This window comes from Miniopterus natalensis, chromosome 19, assembly GCF_054644295.1.
Source record: "Miniopterus natalensis isolate mMinNat1 chromosome 19, mMinNat1.hap1, whole genome shotgun sequence".
Taxonomy (NCBI): Eukaryota; Metazoa; Chordata; class Mammalia; order Chiroptera; family Miniopteridae; genus Miniopterus; species Miniopterus natalensis.
In genome coordinates, this window is record NC_142099.1 from 12,098,697 (window position 1) to 12,115,215 (window position 16,519).

At 39.7% G+C, this 16,519-nt stretch overlaps 1 protein-coding gene across 5 annotated transcripts in view; it reads right to left on the reverse strand.

Moving 5' to 3' along the window:
• Positions 1–11,563, reverse strand: part of RPRD2 (regulation of nuclear pre-mRNA domain containing 2) — a 57,990-nt gene extending 46,427 nt beyond the window's left edge. Inside the window, exon 1 of one of the 5 annotated variants that reach the window (XM_087827829.1) lies at positions 10,604–11,559. In XM_087827829.1, the coding sequence (XP_087683955.1) occupies positions 10,604–10,808 (205 nt within the window). In that variant the 5' untranslated portion in view covers positions 10,809–11,559. Of the gene's footprint in view, positions 1–10,603 lie in introns of all 5 variants that reach the window. The other 4 variants (XM_087827827.1, XM_087827826.1, XM_087827831.1 and 1 more) reach the window with 4 other exon arrangements.
• Between the last annotated feature and the right edge of the window lie 4,956 nt (positions 11,564–16,519).

Below are 16,519 nucleotides of genomic sequence, written 5' to 3' on the forward strand. Positions count from 1 at the left end.
AAAAGAAATTTCAATAACTCAAGTAATGCTGACTGTCTGCTGGACACAAGAGACCATCATTTGAAAATATGCTAGAGTTTAAACTATCATGATGGTAAATGGAACATCAAACAGCACATTATCTGCTGTGGTCTTTTAAAAAATTACACATGAAACGTTATAATTCCTAACATTAAAAGACCTTTCCCCCTCGAACACTGCAACTTGTTTTTCTAAAGGGTAATATAAAGAAATTCTCTCTCTCACTTTCTCTCTCCCTCTGCGAGTGGATGCCAAAGAACCATACAGTGAAAGCAAATGAAACTTTCACTGAGTGAAGTGGAGGGAGGAAGAGAGAGGAGGGCAAGATAAAGGCCACAACCAAAATTTAAACCCAGCATACTAAACACTTCATTTCTTTCATCAAAGAGCCTCTATTTCAATGTTTCTCTCTAAGAAAATAAAAAGAATGAGGTACTTTTTAAACTGTCTTTATCTTAGCCAGAAAAAACTTTGTTTTCCAAAATACAGATGAAATTTTTGCTTTTTTCCAAAAGGAGGAACTAGGTTCTATTACTTTCTCTACAAGATGTTTATTTCTCCAGTGCTCTATAAATATACAAAAGAACAACTACTTTTTGTTTCCTTGACAAACAAATGAGAAACTTAGTCAAGCTGGTCTGTACAACAGTGTTAATTTTTTGAGAAATTTAACCAGGGTCCCTGAGCTCCTTCTACACATTAAAAGGCCTCACATAACCAGATAGTTGAAATTTTAAAACAACTTACACATGCCCTTGGGACTTTTTAAAGTACTGCTATAAAACAATAAGCACCTGGGAAAAGTGAGAAAAATGATCATAACTAATTGACAAAAGCCTAGGAGAAAAAGGAGTTTGGATATTTCTATTATTTATCAGTTTATGAAAGGCAAGAAGCCAAAAATAAAATCAGTAAGCCTCTATTCCCTAAGAAGTTACACACATACATAACCCTTCTCTACAGACAGAACTGTAATTTGGGGGTGGCCTGTATGAGTAAACTTTAATATCAGTATCATTCCACTGCCAATGACATTTTCCTTTCAAGATTTCCATAATATAGAACCATGTGAAGCTTATCAATATTGTTTCACACTTTGAGTTGAGAATAGAATGTTTATCTACTACATAATTTAATTTAGCTTACTATGAGATATATAGTGAAATGATGTTTTACATATTGTTTTAGATCCACCTAGTCATGCAAATAATATCACAATTCTGCATTTGACAGACAAATCAGCTTGTAACAATGAAGAACATAACAATGGCTTATAAAGTCTCATAATACAGGTAAAAAGGCTCATTTAGTATATACCACTGAAATAACCATACACTATAACTACGGTAGTGCTATGTTTTTAAACATTGTCAGGAAACATGGAAAATATTATCTGCATCTCTATGAACCTAGGACAATGGAATGAAGAAAATGGACCTAGGTACCCAAAGGGGAGGAAGAAGACCAATTATGCTATAATTTGCCATTAAGCCTAAACCAAGAGTAGAAATATGCAAGAGATCAAAACAGATTTAGTACTTCTTTGGGGAGCTGAGATAAAGTTTACCTTGAACCTCAAAAAGAACCTAAGCCAAGAACAAATCAGACCAAATAAGTAGAAGTCTCCAAAATACCAGAATGCCCCAGAGCCTTCTCTCAACCTTTCTCTAACTACTCTCAGTACTCTATCTTACCACATTTACTTCTCTATCTACACTTAACCCCTACTGCAGTCATGCGCCACCATAATGACATTTCGGTCAACAACAGCCTGCACATACAGGTGGCCCCATTATATGATAACAGAGCTGAAAATTTCCCATCGCTTAGTGATGGATCCATCACAACGTCATAGAGCTACGTATTCCTCACCCCTCCTTTGTGGTGATGCTGGTGTAAACAAACCTCTTGCCTTGCCAGTTATATAAAAGTATAGCACATATAATTATGTCCAGTACATAATACTTAAAAATGGTAATAAACAACCTTGTTACTGGTTTACTTATTTACTATACCACACTTTTTATCGTTGGAGTGCATTCTTTCTTATTAAAAAAAAAGTTTGCCCGGCCGGGCGTGGCTCAGCGGTTGAACGTCGACCTAGGATCCAGGCGATTGGGGTTCGATTCCCGGTCAGGGCACATGCCCGGGTTGTGGGCTAGGCAGCCGATCAATGACTCTCTCCTCATTGATGTTTCCATCTCTCTCTCCCTCTTCCTTCCTCTCACTGAAATCAATAAAGATATATTAAAAAAAAAAAAAAGTTTGCTGTAAAACGGTAGGTCGTGTTATGCCAGCAGTAACTTCATAGATCTGGTGTTTACCACGTCTCTTGATTGCATCATTTTCACTTGTGCTTGATTTCATCTTGTGTTGTGTTATAAGTTTAGTGTAGTCTAAGTGTACAGTGTTTATAAAGTCCACAGTAGTGTAATGTCCTAGGTATTCATGTTCACTCACTCAGAGCAAATTTCAGTCCTACAAGCTCCATTCATGCTAAGTGCCCTAATACAGGTGCACCTTTTCTATGTTTAGATACACAAATATTTATCACTGTGTTCCAGTTGCCTACAGTATTCAATAGAGTAACATGCTACATGGGTTTGTAACCTAGGAGCAACAGGCTCTATCATATAGTCTAGGTGTGTAGTGCACTCTATGTTTCAACAATGACAAAACTGCCTAACATTCCTCAGAATGCATCCCATTAAGTGGAGCATGACTACAGATCTCTTCCAGCCCGGTGGCCCTAAAGACACACTAAACTGACACCCTATCCTGTGGTGACTGCTGCACAACTCTGAATTTACTAACAACTGACTTGTACACTATAAATGAACAAAGTTTATATTTGTGAATTGTATCTCAATAAAGATGATTTTAGATGTAAACAACCCAAACCCTAATATATTCAAAACTAAATTTCTGATCTTCCTCCTAAAACCTGCTCCACTTACAGCCTTCTCCATATTAATAACTGTCAATTCTAATCACTCAGGCAAAAAAAGTCATTTTTGATTACTCTCCTCTCTTACCCCATATTTAATCCATCTAGAGATCCAATAGGATCTACCATCAAAAGAGATCCAGAATTAAATTACTTATCACTTCCACTGGCCACAACCTGGTCTAAATCACCAACATCTTACCCAGGATTACTACAACAGCCCCCTAACAGATATACATGTTTCTGCAGCAACCAGAATGACCTTTTAAAAACACAAATTAGTTCACATTACTCCTCTGTTCAAATGGTTCCCCATTTCATTCAGAATAAAAGCCAAACTCCTTACAATATCTATAAAACTCTTTGTGATCTGCCTCTCTGTCCATCACCACCCACCAGAATCTCTGAGTTCATTGGCTAATCCTCATTTTAACTACTTCTTTCCAGCCACAAAAGCTTTCTTGCTGTTCCTTAAGCCTACCAAGTATACTCTAACCTCAAGATCTTTGTATTTTTCTGTCCTCTCTGTCTTGGAACATTCTTTCTCTCATATCTATATAGCTTAATACCGTACCTCCTTGCTCAAATGTCACCTTCTCAGTGAGGCCTTCCCTTATTATCTACTTTAAAACTGCAAACTCCCATAACACTTTGTATCCCCCTTCCTTGCTTTATATTTCTCTATAGCACTTGTAATATTCTTATCTCCTGATATATTTAATATTTTACTTATTTGTTGCCTGCCCTTACTAGAGTTTAAGCTCTGTGAGGGCAAGAAATTTTCTCCATTTTATTCACCTACTGTATCCTCAGTGCCTGGGCGTAGGGTAGGTATTCAATAAACATTTGCTAAAAGAACTGAATGTAAACTAGGGATTTATAAGCAAAATTAATCTTGGAACTCAGAATCTGTATCTGAGAATTTGTAGTCCACCTGTATTACTCATTTGTATCCATGCAATATGCAATTAAAAATCTTTGTCACCCTGGTCATAGTGGTTCAGTTGATTGGGTGTCATTCAGAGCACATGCCAGGGTTGCCGGTCAATGCCTGGTAGGGGGCATGCAGGAGACAGCCAATCGATGTTTTGCTCTCGCATTGATGTTTCTCTCTCTCTCTCTCTTCCTCTCTCTAAAAATCAATACAAAAACTTTTTAAAAAAAAATCTTTATGCCTGTGGCAGTATTGTTATACTCTACACGTCTAGCCTACGTACTTCTGACAAAGGATGGATTACAAAGCAAGTAAACAGTTAAAGGAATAGCCACATTTCAGAGGCTACGGCTGCAGAAAATGGTCCCTAGACCTTCAGATTTGTGGAATATCAATTATAAGATAGCAAACTGTACTCTCCAACTTTTTGCCACCAAGAAACCCATTTATTATTTAATCTATAAGTACCTCACATTCAGAGATTGTCTAGTAGAAAACTTTAATATCTTCAACTAGTTTTCTTTTCCCATTTTTATTAATAATAAATGTCTATCAGAACTTCAAATCCACAGAAGATAATCAGTTTTGTCACAGAAAGCAAAAACAGAAACAAAAACAAACAAAAATACTAAGACTTAAAATTTCAACATTCGAGTTAATCTATATGGCTTAACCTTGAATAAATAAGCAGGTTATCAAAGGTTTTCTGCACTGTAGAAAATATTTTATGACTAGGAAAGGCTGTTGAGTAAAATAGCTAAGTGAACACTCTAAATCAAGAATGCCTGGGTTGAATCCTCAATCCACCACTTACTAGGTTCTGTAACGAATTACTCAACCTCTCAGTACCTCTCTTTCCTCATCTGTAAAATGGGTATCATAATAATATCTACCTCAAAGAGTTTTGAGAGTTGAATTAGTGTGTGTAAAATGCCTGGAACAGTGCCTGAAACATAGTAAGCACTTGTTACAACTTAGCTATAAAATTATCATCTCCATAGTCCAGCTACAAATGACAAGGAGAAAATTCTAAGATGCGCTAAATTACATTACAGGGCTAGAGAGTAAGAGACACAACTGTTAGACTGTTAATGGCTGCAAGCCAGCTAACAAAAGACTGCTCACATTCCTTCTATGTTTGTTGGAGCTTTGGATTAATTTCCAGGTGGCTATTTCTGCAGATTATTCTTTGAACTCCAGTAACTCCAGGAGCCTCCACTGCCCACAGATAATCCACAAAGGGGACATTACTTTTTGCTTTGCACCTATCCCAGAGCTGCTACGCACACACCCCTTCACCTTCTCCCACCCTTTTGCCTATAGCTAATGTAAATTCTTTCAGATGGCTTACACCTTTCTTCCCCCTACTTGATGTATAAAAACCCTTGCAAACTCCCGAGAGAGGTACACGTCTTTCCTACCTTGATGTGCTTCTGGTGGTCTAGGCTCCATGCCCTAAGACCCATCTTCTTTTTGGCCAGCAATGACCTAACAAACCCTTTCTTTTAAAATGACTTTCCACCATGGAAGTTAAAATTTTTGTTTAACAACACCTTCATGGTCCAGCTAAGGATCCCCAAGACCCAAATTAAGAAACCAATGCCACTGATTAGAAATGGTAACCACTTTACAAATTCTCAACAAATTATTCCTGTATGAAGAGTTGTTTGTTTTTTGGTAGTCCATGTTTATATAACAGTTTCTCTTATGAAAAAATACCAGATTGTACTGAAATTTCCTTCAAATGGGGAGGGGGCAAAGAAGAAAAGAAGATTGACCATTAAATTGATAAACAGTGAAGTAGAGTGATTAGTGGAAAGGGGGGGTGTCATACTTTCTGAATCTTGTACATATTTAAAGTTTATAAAAAATATCAAGAGAAATCTTAACAGACTTTCTGCTCTACTTTCCTATATTCCCCAATGATTCTACTTTGCTATATCTCCCTTTTCTTCAAAAACTCTTAAATTCTTATACCACTTTCTATAAAACAGATCAACCATTCAATGGTTAGAAACATGACAACACAAAGATATGAACACAGTATTTTCCACTTTGTCCTACTAGTTCAGAGCACTCACTAATTCACCACAGAGAGGCAAGTCCAAGTCATCTGCCCTGACTAGGAATATCATTTCCACCACTGTCCCCAAAACAAAGTTCTGCTGTACTTATTTTGAATACTCAAGATCTTAAGACTATCTTTTTCTGCATCATCATCATCAACATAATTATCTGAATGTCTTCTATATACCAGGACTTATGCTAAAATACATGCATTATCTTCTTAAGTCTAGACAACAATCCTATGAGAAATAATTATCTCTACTTACAGATAAGAAATTGATGCTAACAATTTAGGTATTTTGTATAGAGTCATCCAGGTATTTAAGTGACGGAATTAAGATCTGAACCTAGGTCTAGTTCTACTTTTCCATATTGATTTCCATTTTACACTAAAAATGGGAGGGACAAATGAAGTATAGAAATGATATTTTGGTCAGATTGCACACCAAGTCCATGTAAGGCGCCGTATCTTGAATTTGCCGACAACCATACCTACTGTTTCTTTCACTAAATTATAAATGTCTCCTTAATTCAAATTCTTGATTATTTCACTAAATGATGTTGGCAAATATGTAGTGATTGCTTACTGTGTGCCAACCACTGTTCTAGTTGCTTGAGGATACAGTCAGTAGTAAAGAAGGCATAGCCCTGTCATCTAGTAGGAAAAGATAAGACAATAAACAAGTGAACAAATAAGTAATTTCATATACTAAAAATAAAGTGATGTGGCCCTGGCTCGTATGGCTCAGTTGGTTGGAGTCTTGTCTCATACACAGAAAAGTGATGGGTTCGAGTCCTGGTAGCCAATTGATGTTTCTCTCTTTCCCCTCTTCCTCTAAAATAAATTTTTTTAAAAATTTAAAAAATAACGTGATACGATAGAAAGCAACTAAAATGACCATTTGAAATAACGTCGTTAGGGAAGGCCTTTCTCACGAGGTAATATTTGAGCTTGGATCTAAATCAGGGGTGGGGAACGTCCGGCCTGTGGGCTGAAATAATTTGGTCTGACCCTGCCAAGGCCTCACCAAAGAGAAGCAGTTCCAGCCATCACATTAGGGGTGAGTTAATTAAATGTTTGACCAAATATAGCAGGCTAATTTTTAAGTTGATAGTTTTGTATGGCCTGAGAATGATGTCCAAATGGCCCTTGGCAGAAAAAAGCTTCCCTACCCCTGATCTAAATGATGAGAAAACTGAACTGGAAGAAGCCTGAGAGGTAGCAGTGTAGGAACTTGTAGGCCATAGTAAAAGAGGTTTAGACCTTAACCCAATTGCAACGGGATATCAACTGGAGGGTTTTAAAGCACAGGACTGGCATTGGTTTACGCTACAGAAAGATCACTTTAAAAAATGATGGTGCCCGGCCGGGCGAGGCTCAGCGGTTGAGCATTGACCTAGGATCCAGGAGATGGCGGTTTGAGTCCGTGTCAGGGCACATGCCCGGGTTTCGGGCTTGATCCTCAGTCGGGGCGTGCAGGAGGCAGCCGATCAATAACGACTCTCTCATCACTGATGTTTCTCTCTCTCCCTCTCCCTTCCTCTCTCTGAAATCAATAAAGATATATTTTAAAAGTAATAATAAAAAACAAAAAAATAAAAAATGATGGTAATGAATACTTCAGTCAAACAAATTAAAAGAATCCTGAATAAAATCAGTAGGACCCACCCATGGAATATACCTTCAGGAGGCCTACTTGCTTTCTCTAAATTACTGCCTTTAAAGTGAACAAAAGTTTCTTATGAAGTAAGGGATAAAATGAAAATATCTCTGGAGGAGCTAACATAGTTACTTAAATTTACACTGAGGTCTAAATAAAAATTACGAAATAATGGAAAAGAAAGAGAGCGAGAGAGAGGCAAAAGTGGCATCAGGAAAATGGACAGAGAGGTCTGGAATGCCAAAAACACCAACCTCACAATGTGCCTAAGGCTCACTTGGAAACCAAACTAAAATAATTCTAACAGTAAGGAAATATGAAATTAAATGAAAACCAAGCCCCAGTGCATAGACTGTTTCCACTATGCTCTTCGCCACTCTGAATATCTCAAGGCTGTGCTTACAGTGAGATATGTGATGTTCATTAATGTACAGCTGACCCTGGAACTTCGAGGATCAACTGACATGTGGACTTTTTTTTTTTAATATATCTTTATTGATTTCAGAGAGAGGAAAGGAAGGGGAAGAGAGAGAGATAGAAAGATCAATGATGAGAAAGTCATTGATCGGCTGCCTAGCCCGCAACCCGGGCATGTGCCCTGACCGCAAATCAAACCCTGATCTCCTGGATCCTAGGTCGATGCTCAACCGCTGAGCCACGCCCGGCCGGGCAACATGCAGACTTTTAAAATAAATACCGTAAATGGAATTTATGATTTTCTTAATAACATTTTCTTTTCTCTAAGCTTACTTTATTGAAAGAAAACAGTATATAATACATATAACACACAAAATATGTGTTAATCGACTTTTTTATGTAATCAGTAAGGCTTCCAGTCAACAGTTCTTAGTAGTTAAACTTTGGGAGAGTAAGAAGTTATACACCCATTTTTGACTGCTCAAGGGTTGGCATCCCTAACCGCCCCCCCCCCCCCCCGGGCTGTTCAAAGGTCAACTGTAAATACAAAACTACTACAAATTACCCTTAACCACTTTAGAAAGTTAAATTGCATTCCAGTAGACCAAGGGAACAAAAATCAGGCTTTTACAAAGCCAAAAGCATTTAAGGAAATAAACTGCATTGTGTATCATACACTTCAAGTGAAGTACTGTCTTCCTAGAGCAATCATTTTTTCCCTCTTAAGATATTAACAGGGGAAATAAACTCAGACAATATCAACAACAGCAGAGGCAGAAAAATTCTGACTCCAGTGTATCTCTATTGCTGACTAGAAAAAAATACTGTAATTGTCATTTGTAATCCCACAAGGCAGGGATGAAGACCAATTTATTCTTGCAAATGATGTCACCATACAGTTAAAGCACCAGAGCCTAAAGGTAGAAAATGCTAAATACTTGCATAATTCAGTAAAAGTGTTTTAAAACAGAAGAATATGTTTAAGAAAAATGAGTCCTGAGGCTCACATGAGCACTGTTTGCTACCACTGGTATACCAAGTACATTAAAGAATAATTCTGAAAACATTTTACAAAGTTAAACATGGCCAATGTCAACTCATATGGTAGAGTCAAATCCTAACTCCACCATTTTATTGTGTAAACTTAGGCAACTCAACATTTCTGAGCCTTACTGTCCCCATCTGTAAATCAGTGATTTAGAAAAATCTACTTCTTAGGGTTGTTTTAAGGTTTAATTAGATATACCGTAAATGACAAAGGCTGGTCACATAACAGATGCTTAATAGGTGAGGGCCTTTGATGATGACTGTTATATTTGATTTTGTATGTTCTCATTTTATCTCTGGGAAAGACAGTAACTCCAATCTGCTATTGATAATATAGGTAATCCTGTCTTGGTTCTACAAACCTGTCAGCATATATTATTCAAAGAGCCACAAAACATCTCTCCCAACAATAACTTTATATATACAAATGATTTTAAGCTTGGGCCTGTGATTTTGCAAGTTTTATCCCTCTTTTCCTTAAAGGTAAACACAAATCAAAACACTACAGAAGCAATGGCTGAAATGGAATAAGACTAACTGGACGATGGGTATCAGTGGTGACAGGCCATGGACAGGAAGCAACAAAGATCTACAATTCAAATATAGATGGATTTAGGATTAACCCTCTCTTCTCAGCAGGAAGCAACAGTGACTTCTCCACACTTCCCTCTAAAATATATGAAATCTTTTGCAAACAATCCATGCTTCCTGATAGTTCGCTAGACCTTTCTGCAGTAAAGCAGCAAAGTGGAAAACTCCCCAATGAAGACAAAAAAGTAATAACCATGGGTAAAAAGTACTATATATTCAAAAAGCACATTTAAAAAAATTTCCTGTTCTGATTAGTACCTATGAAGCCAAATTCAATTCCGTAAAAAGGTATTTCAAGTGATTTTAAAGCACTGATGATACTGACTACAGTTGTTTCCGGTCAGTATCAAGAAGCCTGTATTTTATTGCAGCAAACACGGGAAACCTCCCAGGTAGTCGCTTGAGCTCTAAGTGGAGCTCATGTTACTTAACATTCATCCAGATAAGGCCCTTCTTATTACACATCACAAGTTTAGATCAGGAGAAAATAGAGTGTGCCAACATATTCCAAGGAAATAGGTGGATTTACTACTGCTTAAACCAGAAAATCATTAACACGTCAAGGCCTATACTAAGAAACAAACGGATGCGACAATTTCCGTAAAGGTTCAGTCAAGTCAACAAAACCTTACAGGGATCTGAAATGATATAATGTATAAATCTCTATAGGTCTGGGGCCAACGGCCCAAGGTCACATCAAGTCAGTGGCTAAAATATTCGAGAAATGCTAAGCCTCCAGCAATTTAGAAAAACCCTGGCTAGGAATGGAGTCTGGGTTTGGGAACACTCGGGTCAAAGCTTTAATGTGAACAGCCCCAACCAAATGCAGTGGCTCCACGGGAAAAGCCCAAGCGATTCGCGCAGTTATTTCCTTCATTTCCCCAGTCTTCCCTTCCCGTAGGCACCCCCAACACTCACATCTCCGGAGCCACTTCATCCAATGGTAGACGATAGTAGTGTGGTGTTTCTTGTTCTCTATACACCAGGACGAGAGGCCTTGAATAGATTCCATGGTGTTGGTTACCGACTGGAATTTTCGATCCAACGAGGACTCCAGAGCCCCTGCCGAAGAGGCCGACGAGGAGGAGGCCTTACTGCTGCCTCCGCCGCCGCCGGCCGCCATCTTCCCGGTTTGCACAAGCGCTGCTGCTCCTCTGGCGGCGGCGGCGGCGGCGCCGGCGGCGGGAGCGAGCAAAACAATCACTGCGAGTGCGTGAAAGCAGTAGGTGGGAGGGAGGCCAGGGGGAGGGGATGGTGCACGCGCTAGGCTCTTCTGGAGGTAGGACGGAAGGACCAGCTGCTGGCCACGCTGGTGGCTGCTACACGCTGCAAGGAGGGGCTGTGGGTTTCGAAGGTTTATCAGAATTGTTCAGGGGGTTGTGTTTAAACCAGTCAGTAATCAGGGAAGAATTAAGCAGAAAACAGGTCCTGCAAAGCCCTTCAAAACGCCTGGCCCCCAAACCAATGGCTTTATACTCTTAGGCTCTCTACGCTAAGGCCCTTCCCCACGCTCCTATTACAGCGGGCGTTAATATCTTAAATTTAATACTACCCGACTGCCCCTTCGGTAGCAGAAATCTTTCTCCTTTAGATCCTCTAGTACAGAAAAGGCCGAAGGATAGCTAGTCAGGATTTTTTTTGCAACGCAATAGCAAAGGGACAGCAACAGTATCGCGCACGCGCAGGTGGGCGCCGGCCCGCCCCCCTTCCTCCTCAACCTAGAAAGCAGAGGGAGGCCGTGATGGCGGGGCAATCTGACCAATCAAGGGAGAGGCACGAGAAGCGCGCGCAGGAGCCCGCAAGCCCGTAGGGCCAAGGTGGCGCTACGATTACTTCTGCGCGTGCGCAGCACAGCAGCGTGCAGCGGGCTGGGAGGAAAAACGGGGAAGGGAAGGGGAGGAGGAGTAGGGAGTTGGTTAAAGTAAGGAGAGGTTTGGGGGAGGGGGTTTCACCGCCCGGCCCCGCCCCGCGCTTCTTAGGGAGGTCTCTCTCTTGAGGCTACCCAGCTCACAAAACAGCCCACCACTCAGCGGCCACTGTTACTTTCTGGCAGCTGCAGCCGCGGCGGCACTAACTTCTTGGGGAACTGACGCACGACAAAGTGGCCGGCAGCCATCTTGCAGTGCCTTACATGACGCGCATGCGCTAGCTCCAGCGAGCCATTCACTACGCAGACTCCTAGAGGGAGCAGTATCTTACATTCTCCTTGGACCGTACCATTCATAGCCGCTGGACTGAATTGTAGGAAGAGGAAGTAAATGAAGTGAAACAAGAATTTCCCTGTAAAAAGGCAAGATATCTCACTTGGCCAGTTAAGGCACAATCTTGCAATTGCATAATACGTTATAATTTACAAAAGTCTTGGATATATCGATTGGCACAACCTAGATTAACTGTTCTATAGCATCTGCCATGTAAATCCTTTGAGCAGATTTGGAGGCTTCTGTGTCTCACTGACCACAAGCAGTTGTTATATTTTAATTATTTTCTGCCTCCCCAGTAGACTCATGTTTCTTGAGGCAGGGAACCTGTTTTGTCAAGCTCATATCTAGTAGTCATTAATTCAACAAAGTTGTTGCACATGTTGAATGAACCATTGCTAGATGTTGGAGAGTAACAGCAAAACACAAAAATTCCTTTTCTCTGGGGCTTAGTGTTAGGATACCATAAGCAAACATATATCAGGGGGTAGTAATAACTTCTATGAAGTATGAAGCAGGGTAAAGGTATTGTATGGGTGATCCTGTATGGGCATAGGAATGGTGGTTTGGTGAATCAGGAAGACTTTTGGAGGGAACTAACACTTGCTCTTGTTAAACCAAAAATTTTAACTTACACAGCTGAAAGTCTTCTTTAAAAATGGTTTATTAGGCTATTGCTACAAAAAAGAAGAATGGTCTTGCAGTGTGGACTCTAAACCACCAACAACGTGGTTAGGTAAGAAAGACATGTACCATGTCCTTGTACTTTGCAAGCATTTTTTTTTTTTTTTAATCCTCACCTGAGGACATGCTTGTTAATTTTAGAGAGAGGGTAAGGGAGAGAGAAACATCGATCAGTTAGTTGTCTTCCTGTAACGCCCAACCAGGGATCAAACCCGAAACCTAGGTATGTGCCCACATGGGGAATCAAACCTGCAACCTTTCGGTGTATGGGACCACACTCCAACCAACTGAGCCACGCTGGGTAGGGCTGCAAGCATTTTTATACATGAAGTAGGGGGAGAAAGGTGTAAAGCCTTCTGAAAGAATTTATGTTAGGTATAGACAAAGGGGATAGGAGAAGGTGAAGATGGAATAGGTGCATGAGAGTCCACAACAGAGTATGTAAAGCTCGTGTGTAAACCAGAAGCAGAGGCTCCTGGGGTTCAAAAATGGGGAGGGGAGTAGTAGGGAGTTGGTCAAACTAGCTATTCTCTTTTTAGATCTGGAAATAACCACCTGCAAGTTAATAAGTCCAAAATACACTGTGAGCAGTCTTTTGTTGGTTTTGCACTTTAGATGTTAATTAACCTCTTACTGTCTCTTCCTTCCACCCTCTGGCCAGCTATAATTTAACTTAGGATATCCCAGAATTTTCTCCTTGTCAATCTGAATGTCAGGAACAAGTTAATCAAGCAGATATGGGGGACAAGGAAAGAACATACTGGCAGAAGGAAGAACTAGTACAGAGACCCTAAAATAGGAATGGCTTGACATATTAGAACAAGGAGGTCAGTGTGGCTGGAAAAGAGTAAGAGAGGGGATAAGTCGTAGAGGTCTAAGAGGTGAATGAAAAGAACAGAGAGTTCATCTAGGGCCTTGCAGGCCACTGTAAGGACTTCGGCTTTTAACTGAGTTGGAGAGCCCTTTTTTTTTAATCCTTACCTGAGGATATTTTTTCCATTGCTTTTCATAGCGTGGGAGAGAGAGAGAAGCATCTATGAGAGAGAGACACATCGCACCGACGGGCCAGGGATGGAGCCTGCAACTAAGGTACGTGCCCTTGACTGGAATGGAACCCAAGACCCTTCAGTCTGCAGGCCGAAACTCTGACCACTGAGACAAACTAGCTAGGGCATGAATTCCCTTCTTTGCATTCCCCTTGCCTTCTACCTAATTAAGGTTATCATTACTATTCTAATGAATTATATATCAACAGCATCACAATCAATTTCCCAGTCTATCTCTTCAGCTTATACACCATTACCAGATTAATCTTCTAGTTCTCTACTCAGAAACAAACAAAACAATAAACACACACACAGAAACACATACACAGAGAAACACTTGTTCCTTGTTACCTACCAAGTTAAGTAAAAGCCCTAGCTTTTAACATCCTCCACAATGGCAACAATCTAACTTCTCAGTATTGTCTCAAGTGCCTTTCCTATGTAGTTCCTTGGGCTCTAAACTGTTTTCCTTAAATATATCCTGCAATTTTCTATTTATAATTAATTTTTCTTTCTGCCTAAAATGTCCTATCATTAAAATTCTAGTCACCTTTTAACTGCTACCTTAAATTGCCTTTTTCATGCAAACTTCCCTGATCATTCCAACTGGGTGGAATTTCTCTTTTGTGCAATAGTATCTTCTGCCATGAATAAAATTATTTGTATTTTCTTCTTACCACCAGGAATACTGCATTGAATAACATTTTAAACCACCTTGAGCCCTGGTCAGTGTGGCTCAGTTGGTTGAGCATCATCCCATGCACCAAAAGGTCACCAGTTCAATTCCCAGTCAGGGCACATGCCCAGGTTGCACGTTTAATCCCTGGTTGTGGTGCATGTGTGCGGGAGGCAACAGATCAGTTTCTCTCTCACATCAATGCCTCTCTTTGTTCCTCTCTAAAATCAATAAAAACCTATTTTTAAAAAACATATATGCATACCCCATGGACACGGACAACAGTGTGGTGAAGGCCAAGGGAGGGGGAGGGCAAAGGGGTAGGGGGAGAAGGGGTACACCTGCAATAATGTCAACATTAAAAAATTTTAAGTGTTCTAAAAATAAAATTGTTTGCCAAAAAATATTTTTGTACAGCTGTACATCTTAAGGTGTTACAAGTCAAAACATTTTTTAAAATTTGTTTATAAAGTTACAGTAAGCTAAGATTAATTTATCATTGAAGAAAAAAATTATATTTAGTGTAGCCCAAGTCTACAATAGTGTAATGTCTTAGGCCTTCACATTCACTCACCCAGAGCAATTTCCATTCATGCTAAGTGCCCTATACAGATGAACCATTTTTAATCTTTTATACATTTTTACTGTATCTCCTCTGTTTATATACACAAATACCATTGTTACAGTTGCCTACAGTATTCAGTACAGTAACATGCTATACAGGTTTGTAGCCTAGGTGTGTAGGCTATATCATTTAGATTTGTGTAAGTGCACACTATGATGGTCACACAGTGACAAAATCTAACACCACATATCCCAGAACATTCTTCAGCAGAAGTGCTGAGATTAAGGGGGTGCGGTCTGTGTCCTGGTACCTTGAACACAGAATCTTCATTAAATGCTCTTAAGTATTTTTGTCTTCTGGTCTGAGTATAGGTTCTCTGGCACCTCTACCTCCCTACCTGTGCATCGAAAAACTGCCTAACAGGTTCTAGAGTTACGGGTATGAGGCCCTGGACTCCTCTGCCAACTCCTGAGAAATAAAGTGTGCAAAAGATAGCACCAAGACTTAGAGGCCTTGGCCAGTTACCTGACTTGCCCTTTTCATTTATAAAGTGAGAATGATTCCTGTTGGTGACATAAATATATGTGTGTAGTGTTAAATATAAAATAGTTGAAAGGCAAAAACCCACACAAAAAACCCATCTCCCCATCATTAAGCAATGTATGACTGTATATTATATACACCTTTACATTTTAGAAGTTGTGTATACTTTACACACATTATTTGTGATAAATCCTTTAGTAAAAGCAAAAGCACTTATTTTTAAGGCAATGATTCGCCCCCCCGGATTTGGTTAAATCAAGAAACATTAAAAATAAGTTCAATTCTCTAGCTCTCAGGTCTCACAGATATAATTATTAGCAAGCACTGTCCTAAAGTCTTCATTGCTGAGTCCTAGCAAGGTAGGCTTTTCCAGATTTCATCCTGCTTCAGGAACTAGTAACCTTGCCTGCCTGAGTTTGCTTATCTATATATATTTTGCTAGTTTCCTTTGCCTTTTGCACTCCCTTGTCTCTTTCCACCTTTTATCCTAGTGCTTCCTACTAGTGCCTTAAAATTGGAATTCTAACCAGCACCAAGGGTTAGTTTTATAAGAGAATGTTTTAACTTCTGATCAAGTATCCATTCTCCAATAATACTTCCTAGTAAGCTCCAACTAGCAGGAAGTTATGGGAGCTCTAATGGCTCCTGTGTTCAATCCATTTGCACCGTGTCAACAGGCAACATGAAATGTATAGATATAGTAGGAATTTTAGACTTTAATGGATACTTATTCTGACTCAAATACTCCTCTAAAACTAAACCAGAAACATTAAAACATTAAATGTTTAAACCACATTTAGTCAAGATTCTTGGTGGGGAGGACCAAAACCTACACATTGTCTTTTAGAAAAGGATCTTTTTTTTTTTTAATTAGTAAAAAGGAAATAGAGCCCTGGCTGGTTTGGTTCAGTGGTTAGAGCGTCAGCCCGTGGACTGAAGGGTCCCAGGTTCAATTCCGGTTGAGGGCATGTACCTCAGTTGCAGGCTCGATCTCCAGCCCATCAGGGTGTATGTGGGAGGCAACCAATCGATGTCTCTCTCTCACATTGATGTTTCTCTCTCCTTTCCATTCTCTCTGAATAGCAATGGAAAAAATATCCTCAGCTAAGGATTTTAAAA